Raw genomic sequence first — 17,615 nt, 5'->3', positions numbered from 1 at the left:
AAAAGTCCTTACTTCGTGGCTTTGTTATGAGAGCTAAACAAGATGACATATTTATAGCATGTGGTGTTCGTGATACCGAGGAGATGCTCAGTAGGTATACTTCTACCGCCATCACCACCCTCAAGTGTCCAGAACCTCCCTTCAGGTGCTGAGAATAGGTCAGGTTTTGTCTACTCATCAGGACAGAGGAGTCAAAACCCACAGCTGTGTCAGCAGAAAGGCTCTGAGGACTGACCACTTAACAAGATACAAATGACTCTAGTAGGAAACTAGAAAAAGTATGGGGCTCAAATTCAGAAAGCCTGTGTCCTGTGACTCCTTACCAGCTGTGTGACTCTGGACCTGTCACTCAACCTTTCTGAACCTCAGTTTTCTCATCTGCAGAGAAAACCATTCTCCTAGACCACAGACATCTTCTAAGAGTTGTGCTGTCAGATGCTTTTGTGATGATCGTGATTAATACCAAGTTACCAAGTTAATTTTAAGCACTTGGCTGCTAACCGAAAGGCTACAGGTTCCAATCTACCCAGAGATGCCTCACAAGAAAGGCCTGGAGATCTACTTCTGAAAAATCAGCCACTGAAAACCCTACTGTTCTATTCTGACACACATGAGGTTGCGGTGAGTCAGAACTGACTGGAAAGCAACTGGGTTTTATTTTTCTTTCATCAAGTTAATTAAGATTTGTAGTACCCAGTTTCAGAGTTACACTTGAATCATAACGGGGAAGCCCTTACTCAGGGTTTCCCTACCTTGCCTGATCCTGAGACTCACCAAGGATACATGTGAAAAATGCAGTCACAGGGCTCACCCCAGACTAATGGAACCAGAGTCTCCAGGGGCAGCCCAGGGATCCAGGTGGTTACATCTGCCAGTTAACTAGAAAGAAGAGAGTTGCTCAACTGAAAAATGGGCAACTTGGATTTCTAGGGCCAGCTGATCTAACAGAAAGCATCAGTTTGGGGTCAGAAAGTCTTGAGTTTAGGGCTTGACTCTGTTCCTTTTCCAGCTCTGTGACCCTGGGCCAAGCCCTCAACCTCTCTGAGCCTCAGTTTCTTCAAGATGGGAACAGCCTAGCCACCAGGTTGTGGTGAGGGTAGAATACATCCTCGCGCCCCACCCTGCAGCTTCCCTTACAAAGATTCTGGGGGCTAATGTGACATTTCCAGAAAGCGTAGATTTTTTTTGGGTGGGGGGCTTCCTGGCGGCTTCCCATCAGGGTGGGCAGCTGGGCACCTCCTTGGGCAGGGTCTGACTTCCCAATCCTTGGGGACACTGTCAGCAGGGCCCTTTCCCACTCCCACTGCTGGAGACGGAAATCTTTTCTGATGCACTTATACCCCTGGGAGAAAACTGGAAATGTTTTCCAAGGACAAAGAGAAACAGCAACAAAGCACCCAATCCTGGTGGAGGTGGACCCCTCTGCCACTTTGTAGGGGGAGTCTCATTTGGGATTCAGAGGGGTTTCATGAGTGGTGTGCAGCGGGGGGAGCATGGGTCCGCATAGCCACAGGATAGAGTTCTGATTCTGGCAAAGCCCCTCCCTTCCTTCCTTCAGCAAATATTTCCTAAGCATCTACCGTGTGCAAACCCCGGGTTTAGCACCAGAATCAGTGACAATTAAATAGATATGGTCCTTGCCCTCAAGCACTTAATGTATCTGGGGAAACAGGCATGAAATGACTAACCACACCAAGAAATCATTGTGATTGTGCTAAGTAATTGTACTAAGTGATCTGAAGGACAAGTCCAGGTGTGATAAAAAGGTACACCCAAAGAAGGGATGGGATGATTCAAATCAGTCTGGGAAGATCTTTGCTGAGGATAAGCCCTAGCTGGCAGAGCACTACGAGTGCTTCGTATACTGATGAGTGCTGCGAAGTGAAAGGGTGATTTTCACCCACCTCTCCTTGCACCAAGCTTTAGATTAGTCTGTGTGCAAACTGTGTGCTGGTTGTCCCCTAAGCCAGCATTTCCCAAAGTGTGGGACCCACTTCACTGGTGGGACCTGGGGTGATTTCAGACAACAGAGGGACCTGACATTTAAATGACATTCGACTTTATGGTAAGGTTATTCCCTGTTCAGTTCTCTTCTGAGAATTCTGAGAGAAACGTTAAGGAGAAAGCTTCAGGATGGTGATACCAGTAAACTATTCGTTGTTGTCGAATTGACTCCGAACTCAGGGCAACCCCACGTATGTCACAGTAGGACTGCGCTCCATAGGTTTTCAATAGCCGATTTTTCAGAAGTAGATTGCTAGGCCTTTCTTCCGAGGTGCCTCCAAGTGGACTCTAATCTCCAACCTTTTGGTTAGCAGTGGAGCTCACTAACCATTTGCACCACCCAGGGACTCCTAATCCGACTTTAACGTGATTTTAATATCTCATCCCCCTAGCACTTGCTAATATCTCCCCGCTCCCCCGCCTTTTTTAACAGACCCAGTGACTTTAGCAGGTACCACTAACTAACTAGAACTGAATAATACTGTAATTATTTGTAAGATTACTTTCTATTTATGGCAAGTGACACTGTTTTTCCATTTTCAAAGATGTTATTAAGTTACCTCCTATAAATAAAAATGTTAAGCTCAAAAACTGAGTAATTTAAAGAAAAATATTAAGCAGGTAACACGTTTTTTAGGAATATGCCAGAAATACTGAAGATGGTACCAGAATGGTGGAAGGTTGAAAAATTCTGACTTAAGTCAACATGGCAGAGACCTTTTATACTCATTAAAACATGTTCTTTTCCTCCAGGGCACACACCAGGCCACATTTCCTGACCTCCCTTGCAGTTTGGTGTGGCCAGGGACCTGATTTCAGGACAAGGAATGTGTGCAGAAGTGAAGGCATCACGCTGGGACCTGGCCAGTGAAAGCTTCCACTGAAGCCTCCCCACCCCCCTTTCTCTTCTCCTGCTGCCAGGCCAAGGACAGGATCCCACAAACACTTGAGGAGAGTGAACCACAGGATGGAAGAAACTGTGTCTCGGAGTACCTGTGAGGAGCAGAGAATCCCTTCCCCTGCTGGGACTTCACAGGTGCAAAAAATAAAGCGTCACATGAAGCCACTGAGGTCTTCAGGTTGTTCCTAGGAATTAGCTACTTAGGCTAACTTTCTGCCCATCCAGAAATTCTCTATGACAGCCCTGCTGTCCTGGCACTGTTTTCTATAAGGAATATGGATTGAGGACTTAATGTGTGCCAGGTATGGTCCTAAGGGATGTGCAGTGTCATTGTTGTTAGGTGCTGTTGAGTCGGCCCCCAATGCATGGCGACCCTATGCACATCAGAACAAAACACTACCCAGTCCTGCATCATCCCCATGATCAACTGCCGATTTCGGACTGCCAAAAACTCCATTAGAGTTTTCATTCACTTCTACTCCTTTCAATGTATCTCTAACGAAATGGCTCCTACAGGCTTCATTATCAGCCTTCTCACAAAGGGCACAGGGTGTAATGGGAGAATTGTAGAGTATGTGCTCAGATGGGGCTATAATCCCAGCTCTGACCCTCCCTTCCGGATAATACCTCCTACCTACCCTGCAGGTTTGTAATGAAGATGGAATGAGATCATGACTACAAATCGCCTGACATCAGCCGGGCACAAGAGGCAGGGTGAGAAGGACGACTGGACCTTCCAACTCCCTCCCCACCCTTTTTAAACTGCGCAGCTCAGAAACGATCAAGGTGCCACTGCTATGGGTCCTCACAGACTGAGCAGAAACGAGCACTGTTAATTCAGGGGAACCCATGTAAGGGCTTTTAGAAGCTGGTAGCCCACTTCCCCATAGGAAAGTCTGTTGACACTGAAGAGGGTGGGGAGACAGAGTGCTGAGCAAAATGAGAAGCAATACAGTGAAGAAACAATACACGACCTTAACCAAGTAATGAAGGTCAACATCACCAGTGACGGCATGTGGGGTATCATGGACTCCCCAGTAGCACGTGCTGAAGAGGGTGCCTCACTTCTGTGCTACTTTTTCTAAAAACCCATAACCCTACTCTAATCATGAGAAGGAGTCTTTGCATGGTGCAGATGGTTAACGTCCTCAGCTGCTAACTGAAAGGCTGGAGGCTCCATTCTACCCAGAGGTACCTCAAAAGAAAAGCTTGGCAATCTACTTCCCAAAAAATCAGCCAATGGAAACCCTATGGAACACAGTTCTACTCTGACACACATGAGATCGCCATGAGTCAGAGTCCACTTGGTGGCAATTGGTAATCAAGTCACGAGAAAACCAGATTGGGAGACCGTCTATAAGACACCTGGCCAGTAATCCTCAAGAGGATCAAGGTCATAAAGAAGGAAAGACTGAGAAACTGCCCTGATCAGAAGAGACTGGGAGACTGAACGCACTTTCTGCAGGGCTGAGTGTTACTATCTTACCCACAGATGCTCACGGTGGCAGGAAATGGTCACCCAGGCCTGGCCTCCTCTCTAGTGACCCAGTGTGCCCCCCTCCCCCGGCTTCTGTGGCAACACATTGTAAATACAAGTAAGCAGATGGCGTCTGACAGTGGGGGTGTCCATGAGGTGGCCCCAAGAAAATTAAGGAGATAATACTCCCCTCCTGAAGCACAAGACTGTGGTTAAGAAAGCCACAGAGGTGCACCACTGACGAGCACTGGAGTCTCAGCTGCATCACCTGCTGCTTGTGTGACCTTGGCAAGCCCCTTCCCCGTCTGTGCCTCAGCATCTTCATCAGGTAAATGGGAACAATTAATGGTTTTGGCCTGATCTGAGGACAAACTGAGGGAATCCAAGAAAAGCCTTTAGCCTGGCACTTGATAAATGGAGGCACTATGAGTCGGAATCGACTCGACGGCAGTGGGTTTGGTTTTGGGTTGGTTAGTGTGGGCACTGCTCTTCCAGCAGAGCCCAGTAAGGTCACCTGAGAGATGCCCTGCGGACTGAAGGTATTGACAGATTTGGAGAAAAAGCGTGTCACTCACAAGGGGCTTTAGCCAGCCCTGAGACTGCCAAAAAGGGAAGTTCAGTCCAGTGGCAGAAGTTGGCAGTGTCATCCCAGGACCATCCAGGAAGGGGCACCCCAGCTGGTAGGTCTCATGTCCCACAGGCCAGGCCAGGCCCAGGATGTGAGGGGACCCTACATGGGATGGTGGTGAGGTCAGCGGGGGAAGGGAGCTCAGTGTAGAAAGGGGCCCGGGGTGGGAGGGGAACCTGTGTGAGATGGAGATAAGTCAGCGTGGGAAGTGGGCTTGCCATGGAAGGGGGCCCAACATGGGAAGGGACCCAGTGTGGGACAGGGCTCAGTGTAGGATAGGGGTCAGCATGGATGGGGCTTAGTGTGGAGTGGGGCCCAGCACAGGAGGGGGCCTATGTGGGACGAGGGGGGTCAGTGTGTGACAGGGCCCTGGACGGGAAGGTGCCCAGTGTGGGAAAGGCCCCAGTGTGGGATGGGGTTGGAGGAGAAGTAGTGTCAGCATAGGGGAGGGCTCGGGTTGAGATGGGCCCAGCATGGGAGGGGGCCAGTGTGGGACAGGGGGAGTGTCAGTGTGGGACAAGGCCCAGCACAGGAGGAGGCCCCAGTGTGCAGTGATGGGGAGGATGTCTGCCGAAGCCATTCAACCCATAGGCCCCTCACTCCTCTGCCTCCAGCCCCAAGTCCGTGCCCACCAGGCCCCCTTCCCAGAGTCTAGGGGCTCTGCCCCAAGGCCTGTCCACCCGGCGAGTGGGTGCTAGTCACATGGGTTTGTTTGACACAGAGGCTGGATACTGCCCACTGCATGCACCATCACCCCTCTGCAGCGTTCAGTTTGGCCCAAAATGATGTTCAAAAAAAAAAATGGGCGTCCGTTGCCAACCAACTGCACAATTTATATGACTTTCACATCTTCCTGAAAAGCTACGGACTTTGCAGGGCAACAAGGAGCAGGAGGAGCTGCGTTAGTGCTCCTCCCCTTTCCAGGTAGAGCATTCTCTCCAGCCCAGGACCTGCCCAAATCATCCACCCAGGCACCTGCCTGGCTCCTTGGGGTACTTGGGGTATGACCTGTTTGGCCATTTTCTCTCACGATAGATAGATCAATTCATTGGTGTCTGGCAACCATCTCCTTGTGGGTGCCGCTAAGAGAGGAAAGTTGAGCTCCCAGGGCCCAACCACCCAGGTGTTCTCATGTGAGTGTTTCTGGCCCTGCAGATCCAGGAGGGCTTGGTTTTATCCCACTCACCGACTAGACCACCCTCTGCTGATGCCCACCAGGGCACAGCAAGGAGCCCAAGTGGGGAAACAGACTCCCATTTTCTAAGCAGATATGTCTCACATTCCACACAACCTCATTTCATCTTCACAAAAAGCCTGCAAGGCAAGGATTGGCACCCCAACTTGCAGATAAGGAAAACCAAGGTTCCAGGGGCAGAGTATCTTGTCCAGGGCTCACAGCTGGTAAATGGGGGAGAGGGGAAGGAATTATCCCAGAGAAATGTGCCTGATGAGCACAATGCGAGGGATGCGTGGAGGGTGACTTGACCACCTCCTCTGGGGGAGCTGGGGCCAGACCTCAGAGGGATTGCCAATGAGGGGGAGTGTTCTAGTAGCAGGCCAGGGTCAACCACCACGCAGTACTTTCCTCTGGAGATTTTGGAGACACTTTCTCCACACCACGAACGTACTCTTGGACTCACCAAAACAGGACAAATATCACCAGGGTCCACCAAAGTTCTCAAGGGACATTTTGGTTGAATTCTGTTTATCGGTGGTTCCTTGTGTGAAAGGCATGGGGGGAGAAGGCCCAGTGAGGAATCATAAAAATAGGCAATGGCAAAGTATGAGCTGGGCAGGATAACCCCATGATAGTTAGGCTCTGGGACCACAGAACTGAGTTCAAGTCAGTTCTGTGCTTCACTACCTGTGCCCTGGGACCAGGCATTCCCCAGCTCTGAGCCTTGGCTTCCTGCTTTAAAAAATGAATTAGTGGTGTGTTTTTGGGTGGTGGAACTGTTCAGTATGTGGATTGTGGTGCCAGGTAGTTACATGATTTTTAAAGAATAAACACACACACACACAGTCCAATTTACTATGTAGGAATTTTAAAAAGAAAATCAATAATTAATATCAGTTTTTACCTGTGCTAGGTTGAATAGTATCCCCTAAAAATTCATGTCCACCCGGAACCTCAGAATGTGACCTTATTTGGAACTATAGTCTTTGCAGATGTAATTAGTTAAGATAATATTAGATTAGGGTGAACCCTAAATCCACTGACTGATGTCCTTATAAGAAACTCCTGTGAAGACACATGGACACACACAGGAGGCCATGTGATGACACACAGGGACACACGGAAAGGGAAGAAGGCCATGTGAAGATACATGGAGACATACACAGAAGGGGGAAGGCCATGTGAAGACACCCGGAAACACACTGAGGAGAAGGCCACTTGAAGACACACAGAGACCCACACTGAGGAGAAGGCCATGTGGAGACCCACACGGAGAAGGCCATGTGGAGACCCACACGGAGGAGAAGGCCATGTGGAGACCCACACGGAGGAGAAGGCCATGTGGAGACCCACATGGAGGAGAAGGCCATGTGAAGACAGATGCTAAGACTGGAGTGATGCTTCTACAAGCCAAGGATTGCTGGCAACCCCCAGATGCTGGAAGAAGCAAGGAAGGATCCTCCCCTCAAGCATTCGGAGAGAAAATGGCCCTGCCAACAGCTTGATTTCAGACATCTAGCCTCCAGAACTATGAGAGAATACATTCACTCGTTTTAAGCCACCTAGTTTGTGGCCATTTGTTACAGCAGCCTAGGGGATGAACACACTACTTCACAGGCTAGTATGACTTTAAACCCAACAGCGTTCCTAGCACAGTACTCAACACACACGAGAAACTCATGAACCGTTAGGCGTTACTAATGAATATTACTTCCTCTGTGCCTCCAAAGGGATTCAAGGTCACTGCTGAAGACCCAGACCAGAACTCGAGAAACAAAAGGTCATGTTATAGAGGGGCTGCCATGACACCAGACCCTGGTGTTTTGGGGACATGTGACTATATTTAAAAACAGCCAGGCCTCTCATCTTGAATAGGGTTTCAACATTTTGGACAAACAGAGCATTTAGTCCGTTTCAAACAGCCCTTGCTTCCTGTCCAGCTGTGCTGTCTGGCAGGTTCTGGCAGGAAGGCCAGCCTTCAGTGCGAGTGCGGGATTACACTGTCAGGTGTGTGCTGCATCCCCAGAGGCCCCTTGATACAGCAGCTGGGTGATCCAGCTTCTCAGAGGATTGATTTCCTGGATGTAAGATGCTGTCTTAGTTATCTAGGGCTGCTTTAACAGAAATACCACAAGTGGTTGGCTCTACAAAAACAGAAATTTATTCTCTCATAGTTACGAGGCTAGGTGCCCGAATTCAGAGTGCCAGCTCAAGGGGAGGGCTTTCTGTCAGCCCTAGGGGAAGGTCCTTGTCTCTTCATCTTCTGTTCCTTGGCTCCTTGCTTCATGTGGCATGACATTTATCTTCCCCCATCTCTGCTTGCTTGCTTACTCTGCTCTTTTATATCTCAAAAGAGATTGACTTAAGAAGCACCCTATATGTTAATATTGCCTCATTAACTAAGTAAATCCATTCCCAAATGGGATTACATCCACAGGTATCAACCAAAAAAAACCAGACCCGTTGCTGTCAAGTCTGACTCATAGAGACCCTACAGGACAGAGTAGAACTGCCCTGAAGAGTTTCTAAGGAGTGCCTGGTGGATTCAAACCGCCAACTTTTTTTAGTTAGCAGCCGTAACTCTTAACCACTATGGCACCAGGGTTTCCTCCACAGGCCTAGGGGTTAGGATTTACAGCACATTTTATGGGCAGACGCAATCCAATCCACAGCAGATGGGAATTGCAAAGCCTGCCCCAGAGGGTGCGGAGATATTCATGAAGCGCCCCACCCATCCCCTGGTTCTCAGCAGTGCAGGTATCCCCGAGTTCTTCCTGCCTCTCCCAAGGGCCAAGCTTTTTAAAAAGGAATGCACAGTAGTGTTGGAGGTTTTTTCCTATCCTGTACTTTTCCCACATATACAACCAATGTAATTAAGTTAATAGGCCTAAATGTTAAAGTCGACGACAGACAATTAGGCTAATCACCACTTCCCTAAGGATCAATTAGGCCTGTGTTTCTCCAACTGTGTTCTGAGAAATGACAATAGGCGCTCAGTAAAGAAAACGGTGCTGGAGACAGTAAGTGCGGCAAAAGCTGGGCTGCACCAAGTCGCACTGGTTCCTTTCGTGTAGGACTTCTCAGAGCCTTTCATAAGCTAACGTGCATCCTGACGTTTCAAGAGAAGAAAACATGTGGAGGCCACAGATTGGAAGCTGCTGAATCAAGTTAATCATGTAGAGCTGGACTTTGTAAACTTCCACGTGCATACAGATCAGCTGGGGATCTTGTTAAAGCAGGTTCAAATTCAGGGCGGAGACTGAGATTTTGCATTTCCAACAAGCTCCCAGGTGGTGCTGAAGCTGCTGGTTTGGGGAACATACTTTGAAGAACAAAGACATAAATATAAAGGTAAGATCTCTTAGTGCCTCCTGGGTGGTGCAAACAGTTAAGTGCTCAACTACTAGCCGAAAGGTTGACAGTTTGAACCCACCCAGAGTCACCTCAGAAGACAAGCCTGGCCATCTGCTTTTGAAAGGTCACAGCCTTGAAAACCCTATGAAGCACAGTTCTACCCTGCACACATGGGGTCTCCATGAGTTGGAATTGACTTGACAGCTACTTAACAACCAGACCCCTTACTGACCACTTTATTGGCAAGGTAACAGAGACCCCAAAGTCGGGAGTGGACTTGCCAGAGGTCATGCAGGAATGGCAGGTGTGATCAGAACTCCGCTCCCCAGCCTCCCCCTCCAAGGCTCTCCTCCACCTCCAGCTTTCTGGTGACTATAGCCCTGCCTGTTTCAAGTCCTCTCAATTTAGAACAGTCGGGCTTAATCCTGGTCGTGCACTGGGCGGGGGGGGGGGGGGGGCTTTAAAAAATACTGATGCCTGGGTCCCACCCTCAGCTCCTGATTATCCAGTCTGGGGTGCAGCCTGGTTTGGGGGTCTGTAAAACTCATCAAGGGATTCCACATACAGCAGACTCGAGGATCACTGATTTAGAGATACTGGGTATGCCTCACCCCAAACACACTCCTTACACCCTGCCTGCCAAGTGCCATCCCAGCCGCCTCTCCAATGCCTGGTGGAAACTGCCTAGCAGCCACTCCAAAATAAAATAAGAAAGGATTAACAGATGGGAAGTGGAACTTAAGGAGGCCACAGCTGGCTGAAGCCCTGTCAAAGACTATGCATGGTATTAAAGTCAAGAATCCAGACCGACGTGCAAGGACGGATTTTCCACCCGATTCCGTGTTCAGATGAGCAGGTAAACATACGTTCCAAGCTCTGAGGCTCAACCTCTGAAGCCCCAGCGGCCAAATGGGCTAGCTTAGACACTCAAGGGTGAGACGCTAAGGCAGGTGTTACAGTCATGGGTCTTTAATGAAAGACGATTTTAGAATAAGGTGGTAAACTACACAAGGTTAGCAAAAAAAAAGGTTGATGACTTCAAGCTCTTAATGAGCACTGTTGGGAAAGGACTAATGATGAGAAAGCCAATGAATCCAATTAGAAGTTTCAGTTCTCTCTGGTGTCCCTGGGTGGTACAAATGGTTAACTTGCTCAGCTACTAACTGAAAACTTGGAGGTTTGAGTCCACCCAAAGATGCCTTGGAAGAAAGGCCTGGCAATCTACTTCCAAACACTCAGCTATTGAAAACCCTAGGGAGCACAGTTCTACTCACATGGCTTTTTAAATTTTCTCTGAATTTAGTGATTGGAAAGGCAAATGCTTTACAGATAAACCTAGGGGATACAAGTGGAGCTCTGGAACCAGATGGCCAATGTTTAAACCCAGCTCCTTCTGCTGACCAGCCATGCTCCCTAACTGCGCAGCACCTCAATTTTCTCATCTGTAAAACAAAATGACAATAGTGCCTGCCTTGTAGGGTTGTTGGGGGATTAAATGAGTTGATATGCATAAGATCCTAAGTGCTCAATAAATAAGAAACATTGGCTTGATTTTCATTATTACTTTCCCTTTGGTCTTTTTTTTTTTTTTGTCTAATCTTTATTTCCCTTTTGCCTTGACTTTTAAGTTTATTTGTATTTTTTAAAACATGTTAAAGTTCTTGTCAACTTCCCTGAGTTTTTTCTGGAACAAGGCAGGGTAGAAATCAAGGCATACATGTGAGTTGAGTGTTAACATTGGTAAGTGTTAACATTGTGTGCAGAGCCCTCCCCCACACTGTGGCTGGGGATCAGCTTGTAGGGAGCGAGGGGAGCTACCAGGGTGGGCAGGGGCCCTATCCGGCAAGGCCTCATGGGTGCCAAGGAATCCAGACTTGATCCTCAGAGCAACGGGACCCATTTGAAGACGGGAATCAAGGCATAGAAAAACGAGCGCACCTTTGGGAAGCTCACTCCTGGGTCCCAAGGAGGCCTGCGGTAGCCTGGAGAGGAGAGGCCACTGGGAAGGCAGAATAAGGGGTGATGGAGGCCCAAACCAATGGTCTGTGCAGTCACACAGGACCTCGTGCTCAGAAGGACTGTGCTTGGCTTAATGCTCTGTTATCCCCGCCTTGAAGTTCTGAATCCTTTCAGAACAAAGAGCTCTACGTGTTCATTTTGCACTGGGCCCCGCAGACTATACAGCTGGTCCTGCCCTGCAGGGACAGCTCACCCTACCCTATCAGGTGCAGCAGCAAAGGGCCGCCCTCCCCTCTTTAAAATGAAGAAACTGAGGCTCTGAGGGGCTAAGTTGGCTGTCGGAGGGTGCAGCCGGTCAGTGGCTGGGCAGTGGCATACGCCAGGTCTCAGGGTTTTAACTCAAGGACCGCCCTTAATGGGGCAGCCAGCCACCTCCGCCACCCTGAAATGGCACTCAGGCCCCGCTGGCCCTGGGCTGCAGGAACTGCCTGGTGCTGTTATCTCTCCCCACCCCCACCCTAAGCTGGGGCTCCCCCCTTCCCCAGCTGCATGAGCGGGCAGCAGCAGGTACTGTTGGCCCTGAGCCAGCCGGAACTGGGGAAGGTTAATGCCAACACCCACGGATCTAGGTCATGAGGCTAGTTCCACGACTGCAACGTACTGCTATTAATGAAACAACTGAACAAGAGCAAAGCAAACACAAGAAGAAATCACTGAAGGCCCAGGATCCCTCCTCTGCACTCTGTCTCCTCCCCCAGCCCCAAGGACAGGGAACAAATTCAAGGAAGAAGGGGGAACATCCTCTGGTAGCTGCTGAAAATCTGCTCGCAAAAGGAAGGGTTGGCATATGCAATCACTGTGCCTTTGGCTTCCTGGACAGACAGAGGTATTTCCAAGGGAAAGTTTGGCCCAGGCACTGCTGTAGTCCCTGGGTGATACTAACAGCTAAGGCACTCGGTTGCTAGCTGAAAGGTAGGAGGTTTGAGTCCACCCAGAGGTACCTCGGAAGACAGGCCTGGCAATCTGCTTCAGAAAAATCAGCCATTGAAAACCCTATGGAGCACAGTTCTACTCTGACATACATGGGGTGGCCATGAGTCGGAACTGGTAATGTTCTAGTCGCTAGGGATAGAGCGGTGAATAAAGCATATTAAAATCTTTGCCCTTGGGGAGTTCAGGTTCTAATAGGAGGGAGAGCCAGAATAAGCATACAGTTAAGTGAATTATATAGTATGTTAGGAGGTGATAGGTGTTTAAATGAAATAACACAAATGAAAATAGCAGCCAAAATTTATGGAATGCTTTCTCCCTCTCTAAGTGCTTTACACACTGTCTCATTTAAACCTCATCTTTCATGGGTACTGCTATCAGTGCCACTTCAGAGATGGGGAAAACACATGAAGGTGAGTAAGATGCCTATAAGAAAAAACCAGGTGCTGTCCAGTCGGCTCCAACTCATGGCAATCCCATGTGTGTCAGAGTAGAACCGTGCTCTATAGGGTTTTCAGTGGCTGATTTTTTGGAAGTAGATTGCCAGGCCTTTCTTCCAAGGTGCCTCTGGGTGGACTTGAACCTTCAAACTTTCAGTTAGCAGCCAGGTGCATTAACCGCCGCACCACAGGACGAAGAGTACTGACAGGACATTATATACCCCCATCCACACCCTCAGACTTTGTTTTAAGGAGAGTAACACAAGCAGAAAGCCTGGTTTCTCCCTCATCCCAACTGTGGGGCGGGGGAGGGCAATCACACTGTTCTCAAAAGAACTGGCTGGGCTGTGGGACTCTCAGACCTCCCAGAGCTAAGGTTTTGGAGAGAACAGCCTCAAGTTGAAAGCCCAGCTCCACCAGCTCACATGCTGTATGACCCTGGGCAAGCAGATTCCTCTCAGCGAAGTCTCCCTTTGTTTTGATTTAAAATGATGATTAAAAACTGCCTCTCATAAGTGACAAGGAATGGATGTCTGTCTGTACCCTGCAGTGCTGCACAGCAGTGGATGTTCTGTGTGCAGCTTCAAGCACAGCCCTGCTCCCCTTCTCCCTCTCCTGGAGTTCTGAGAGGACAGGGCCACGTGTCTCCACCTGGACGCCACGGGGCCCTGGCGGAGGGCTGAGCACGAGCAGATACTCAGTACTCATTTGGTGAGTGAACACTGAAGAGAAGGGAGGTATGAGGTGGGGCAGCAGTGCCTTCCTTAGGACCTGAGACCTGAAGCCTTGTAGTTAACAGATCTAAGTACGGGCTTACTGGGCACAGACAGCTAATCCTCTGAGGTGTCAATGGGCAGCGCTGAATCTTTTCTCACCATTCCGTGGTGATCCCAGGCCCTTGAGGAATTTATTAAAACACCTTATTGAGTGTGAAGGGGGGGTTCCAAAGCATGCACAGGGAACCCCAGGGCAGCCATCTCTCAGAGCTGCGACATGTCCCCTTGAAATATTGATCCCTAACACAGGACCAGCACAGGCTATTGGAAGCCAGGCCCCTCCAAGGCTAAAGTCTAGAACTGGCCCCGCCAGTTTCTTCACTTCACCTTATCTGCACCCCAAGTCTCCAACTCCAGGGGCACCAGGCTGGGAGCTGTGTGTGACCAGGGACCCAGGCCCACCCTTCCCATCCTCCGTCTGTATAACCCAGGGCAACGTCCTGGAACCTCAACTCCCTCCTCTTAAAATGAAGGGACAGGTGCAGAGCGAAAGGATTAAATGACCAAAAGCAGTGATGTTCTCAGCAAGGTCAAAATCACCAAACCTACTGAATCACATGGGGATGGGGAGGACGGGCAGGAGTCTTTATTTTCAGCTCTTGGAAGAGGAGGCTGTGTGGACCTGGGGAGCTATGTGGCAGCCTCAGCCCTCATTGCCCACATGTTAACAGTTAGTATTGTGACTGCCCCTGAATTCCACAGACAGGGTTCCCAGTCTCAGAGATCCTGGTACCTGCCTCAGGGCTGCTTGCAAGAGCAGGAGGCCGGCATTGCTTGCTCCATGGCATCTGTGTGCTAGAGGCCCAAGGCTGATGTCCTATTAGCAGGCCTAAATCCCACACACTATGGGGTCACTGCCAGTATAGGGACCTGTCTGTGCCATTGTTTTCCTTGACCTCATTTACTCCTATAGGGGGAGGGGAGACTCCCCTCCATGAAGCCCTATTTTATTAACATGAAGAAGCCCCTTGTCTATTAACACCCCCACTTCTAAGCTCTAAATCTTGCCAGGCTCTGTGGTAAGTGCTTCCTGTACATGAAACCCTCATGGGTAGGGGCCTTATTTTTAGCCCCAACATGCAGGTGGTGAAACCAAGACACTCAGAGGCCTCAGACACTTTTCCATCTGAGCAGCAGAGGGGAAGTCTGAACCCAAAGGCTCTGCCCCTAATTTCTAGAACATACCGCAGTGGAGGGTTCAGGGATAGAATTCAAATGCAGCTGTTCCCCACACTAAGCCCTTAGGTATACCCACAGTATGGTTGTCTCAGGCCAGGGCATCTCCCAGGGCTTTGTGCCTCAACGGAATATTGGTGGAGACCCCTTCCAGGACAGACTTCTGGGAGGCCTTGCCCAGCACAATGTGGGCTATGAGAGGCTGAACCCCACAAAGGACTCATTGTGGTGACTGCAGAAAGCCAAGGCCAGACCTGGGTCTGCTCCTCTGCAGGGCCCTCCCCACACTCCTGCCCCCCCTCACATGGCACCCCCAGACTCAGACCACAGGACTAGGCTGGCAGGGGAGAGGCCTCCCTCCAGACAGGCCTCCTGGTCTGCCCAGCCTGGGGGAGCCTCAGGCGCGGGAAACCTAAAACTCTCCAGCTGTTCCCAGTCGGAATGGGCTGCAGCCCCCTGAGGGTCTCTGGGACTCACTGGAAATGCCCTGGACCCAACTGTCAGCTAAGGTCTACTAACCAGGGCTCACTAGAAGGGGAGGAGGGGGGATGGCTGGTTTGCTGCCACCTCAGGAGGAGAGTGAAAACCTGTTTCCCAGTTTGGGGGAAAGGGGATGTGGGTATGTGAGTTGTCCCAGCAGGCTGGGAGGGGGCTGGGCAGAGGAGAGGGGGTGGGGCGGCCTCCGGAGTTAGGTCGGTTCGTCTCCCACTGCAGGAGTAGTGCCTCTGTCACTCTGGCTGGCTTTGTGTGCGGCAGGGGGCTCGCCAGTGGTCCCCGGAGGCATGCACAGAGCGGGGGGTGGGCCTTTTTGCCTGCACGACAGGAGGGGCCCGCGACGTGCCAGGGTACCCCCTTAGCTGCAGAGGAGGCTTCCCTGTCGCCACACTCACCTCCTGAAGTCAAAGGGCATCGTGCCGCCACAGCCGCTGTCGCTGTTGCCAGGGATGGAGCGCTGCAGGCCAGGCGGGCCGGGCGCCGCGTGGGTCCGAGCCGCTGCCACCGCCTCCTCGGCTGCCCCGCCCCCGCGAGCAGCCCCTCCGCCCGCTGACACTCACCACTCGCCTCCGCCACCGGGAAGTGACGCTCTGAGCAGCCCATTGGGCGCCGCCAGCCGCCCCTGGCCTGCCCCTTCCGCCACCTGATTAAAGGGGCCCTCCGGCAGGGAAGGGCTGGGGCGGGGCTCCCAGAGGGGAGGATGCCTTCCTGAAGATTCATGCATTCGTTCATTTATTCATTCAGCTCCCCTTCTTCCTTCATTTTCTCTCTGTATGACCTGCGGCAAATCCCTTGCCTCCCAGAGTCCCGTTTGGTTTTGTTTTGCGTTTGTACCTGTTTCGTTAAATTGTGAAGATCAAATGAGATGGTCCAGGGATTGGCCTCGTGCAGCCTAAATAATAGTGTGGTCAAGCAAGAGGTCAGGCAACCCTAGATTTGTAAAGTGAACCCAAAGCTTCCCTGCTGTACCTCTCTGGGAAAGTCACTTGGCCTCTCTGAGCCTCCTTTTCCACATCTTCATGAAGAGGATGATGACACCTCCCTCATGGTGCATTTTCCTGGAGATCAAAAGGGGAAATGGTGAGAATGGCACAGCACAGTGCCTGGCACCCAGTAAGGGCTCAAACTCCCAAAGCTATGACGGTTGGCATGGTTACTGTCTCTGTCTGCTTCCATCTCCCACATGTGCTTCATTCCAACAAAGTGTTCACTGGGCACCTACTCTGAGCCAGGTCCAGAATACACTGATTGTCCGAGGCAGACTTGGGTCTGCAGTGTGTCATGGCCCAGGGGGATCTGTTCAATTGCCTGCTTTTCTGAGCCTCAGTTTCCTCCTCTGAAATACAGAGGTGATCAGCAGCTTCCTCTGTGGCTGTCAGGAGGCTTAGCGAGCCAGTGGCTGAGGCAACACAAGATCCATGTTAGGAAAACTCAGAAACTGGTGCCTGTTGAAAAACCCAGGTTTGGAGTGACGGCCGGTACCTGGAGAGATGCCATTCTGGACTTCCCTGGGATTCTGCCAATGGCCACCCTCCCTTTAAGGTTTGGTGACATAAAAAATTGAAAAATCCCAGGGGAGGGAGGTAAGGGCTCATGTTCAAAAAGCAGGGCTATTAGGTAGTTTCCTCCTCTGTGAATATAAAGATATTATACTACCTGTTCCTCTGGGACCATACAGCCAGTGGTGGGAACAGTAAACCAAACTCTTCGGAGCTTGCTCCATGGCCTGACTGGTTGTTTCTCCTTCTCTCTGACCTCCCACATTCCCTTTTCTTTCCTTCATTCACTCATTCACTCACTCAGTGAGTGTTTATCCAGCACTCACTGTGTCCTAGCACTCTTGTGGGAGGGAAGGAAATCTCAGCCTGAACTGAGACCTGAGGGCAGCAGGAAGGATGAAGGGACCTTGGGCAGCCCCTGGGCCCATATGACTATTTGTTGGCCCTGTACAAGAGTGAAGTCATATGGTGGTGGGCCTTTGACCACATGTCGCCCCTCCTCAAAATGTGATCCACAGCCTAGTAGCTTGGACTTCACCAAGCAAATTCTCCGCCACAGGGCAGACGCACTGAATCAGGTGAATCCAAGAGATTCGTTGGCACATTTCCATCTGAGAGGCACTGCTGTAAATGACCTTGTTCTTTGGGGGTGTGATGGACTTTACATTTGCTGTACCTTTAACCCTCTGTACTCTCCTGTCTTCCACTCTGCTGTACGGGCAGAGAATGTCTGTGTCTC

At 50.4% G+C, this 17,615-nt stretch overlaps 1 protein-coding gene across 1 annotated transcript in view; it reads right to left on the bottom strand.

Moving 5' to 3' along the window:
* Positions 1–15,912, bottom strand: part of ERGIC1 (endoplasmic reticulum-golgi intermediate compartment 1) — a 151,931-nt gene extending 136,019 nt beyond the window's left edge. The window contains exon 1 of the mRNA XM_010592566.3: positions 15,773–15,912. Within this exon, the coding sequence (XP_010590868.1) occupies positions 15,773–15,792 (20 nt within the window). The 5' untranslated portion in view covers positions 15,793–15,912. The remainder of the gene's footprint in view (positions 1–15,772) is intronic.
* Positions 15,913–17,615: the final 1,703 nt, after the last annotated feature.

This window comes from Loxodonta africana, chromosome 2, assembly GCF_030014295.1.
Source record: "Loxodonta africana isolate mLoxAfr1 chromosome 2, mLoxAfr1.hap2, whole genome shotgun sequence".
In the NCBI taxonomy this organism is placed as follows: domain Eukaryota; kingdom Metazoa; phylum Chordata; class Mammalia; order Proboscidea; family Elephantidae; genus Loxodonta; species Loxodonta africana.
Note: the sequence above shows the minus strand (reverse complement) of the source record. Positions and strands in the feature narration are given on the sequence as shown.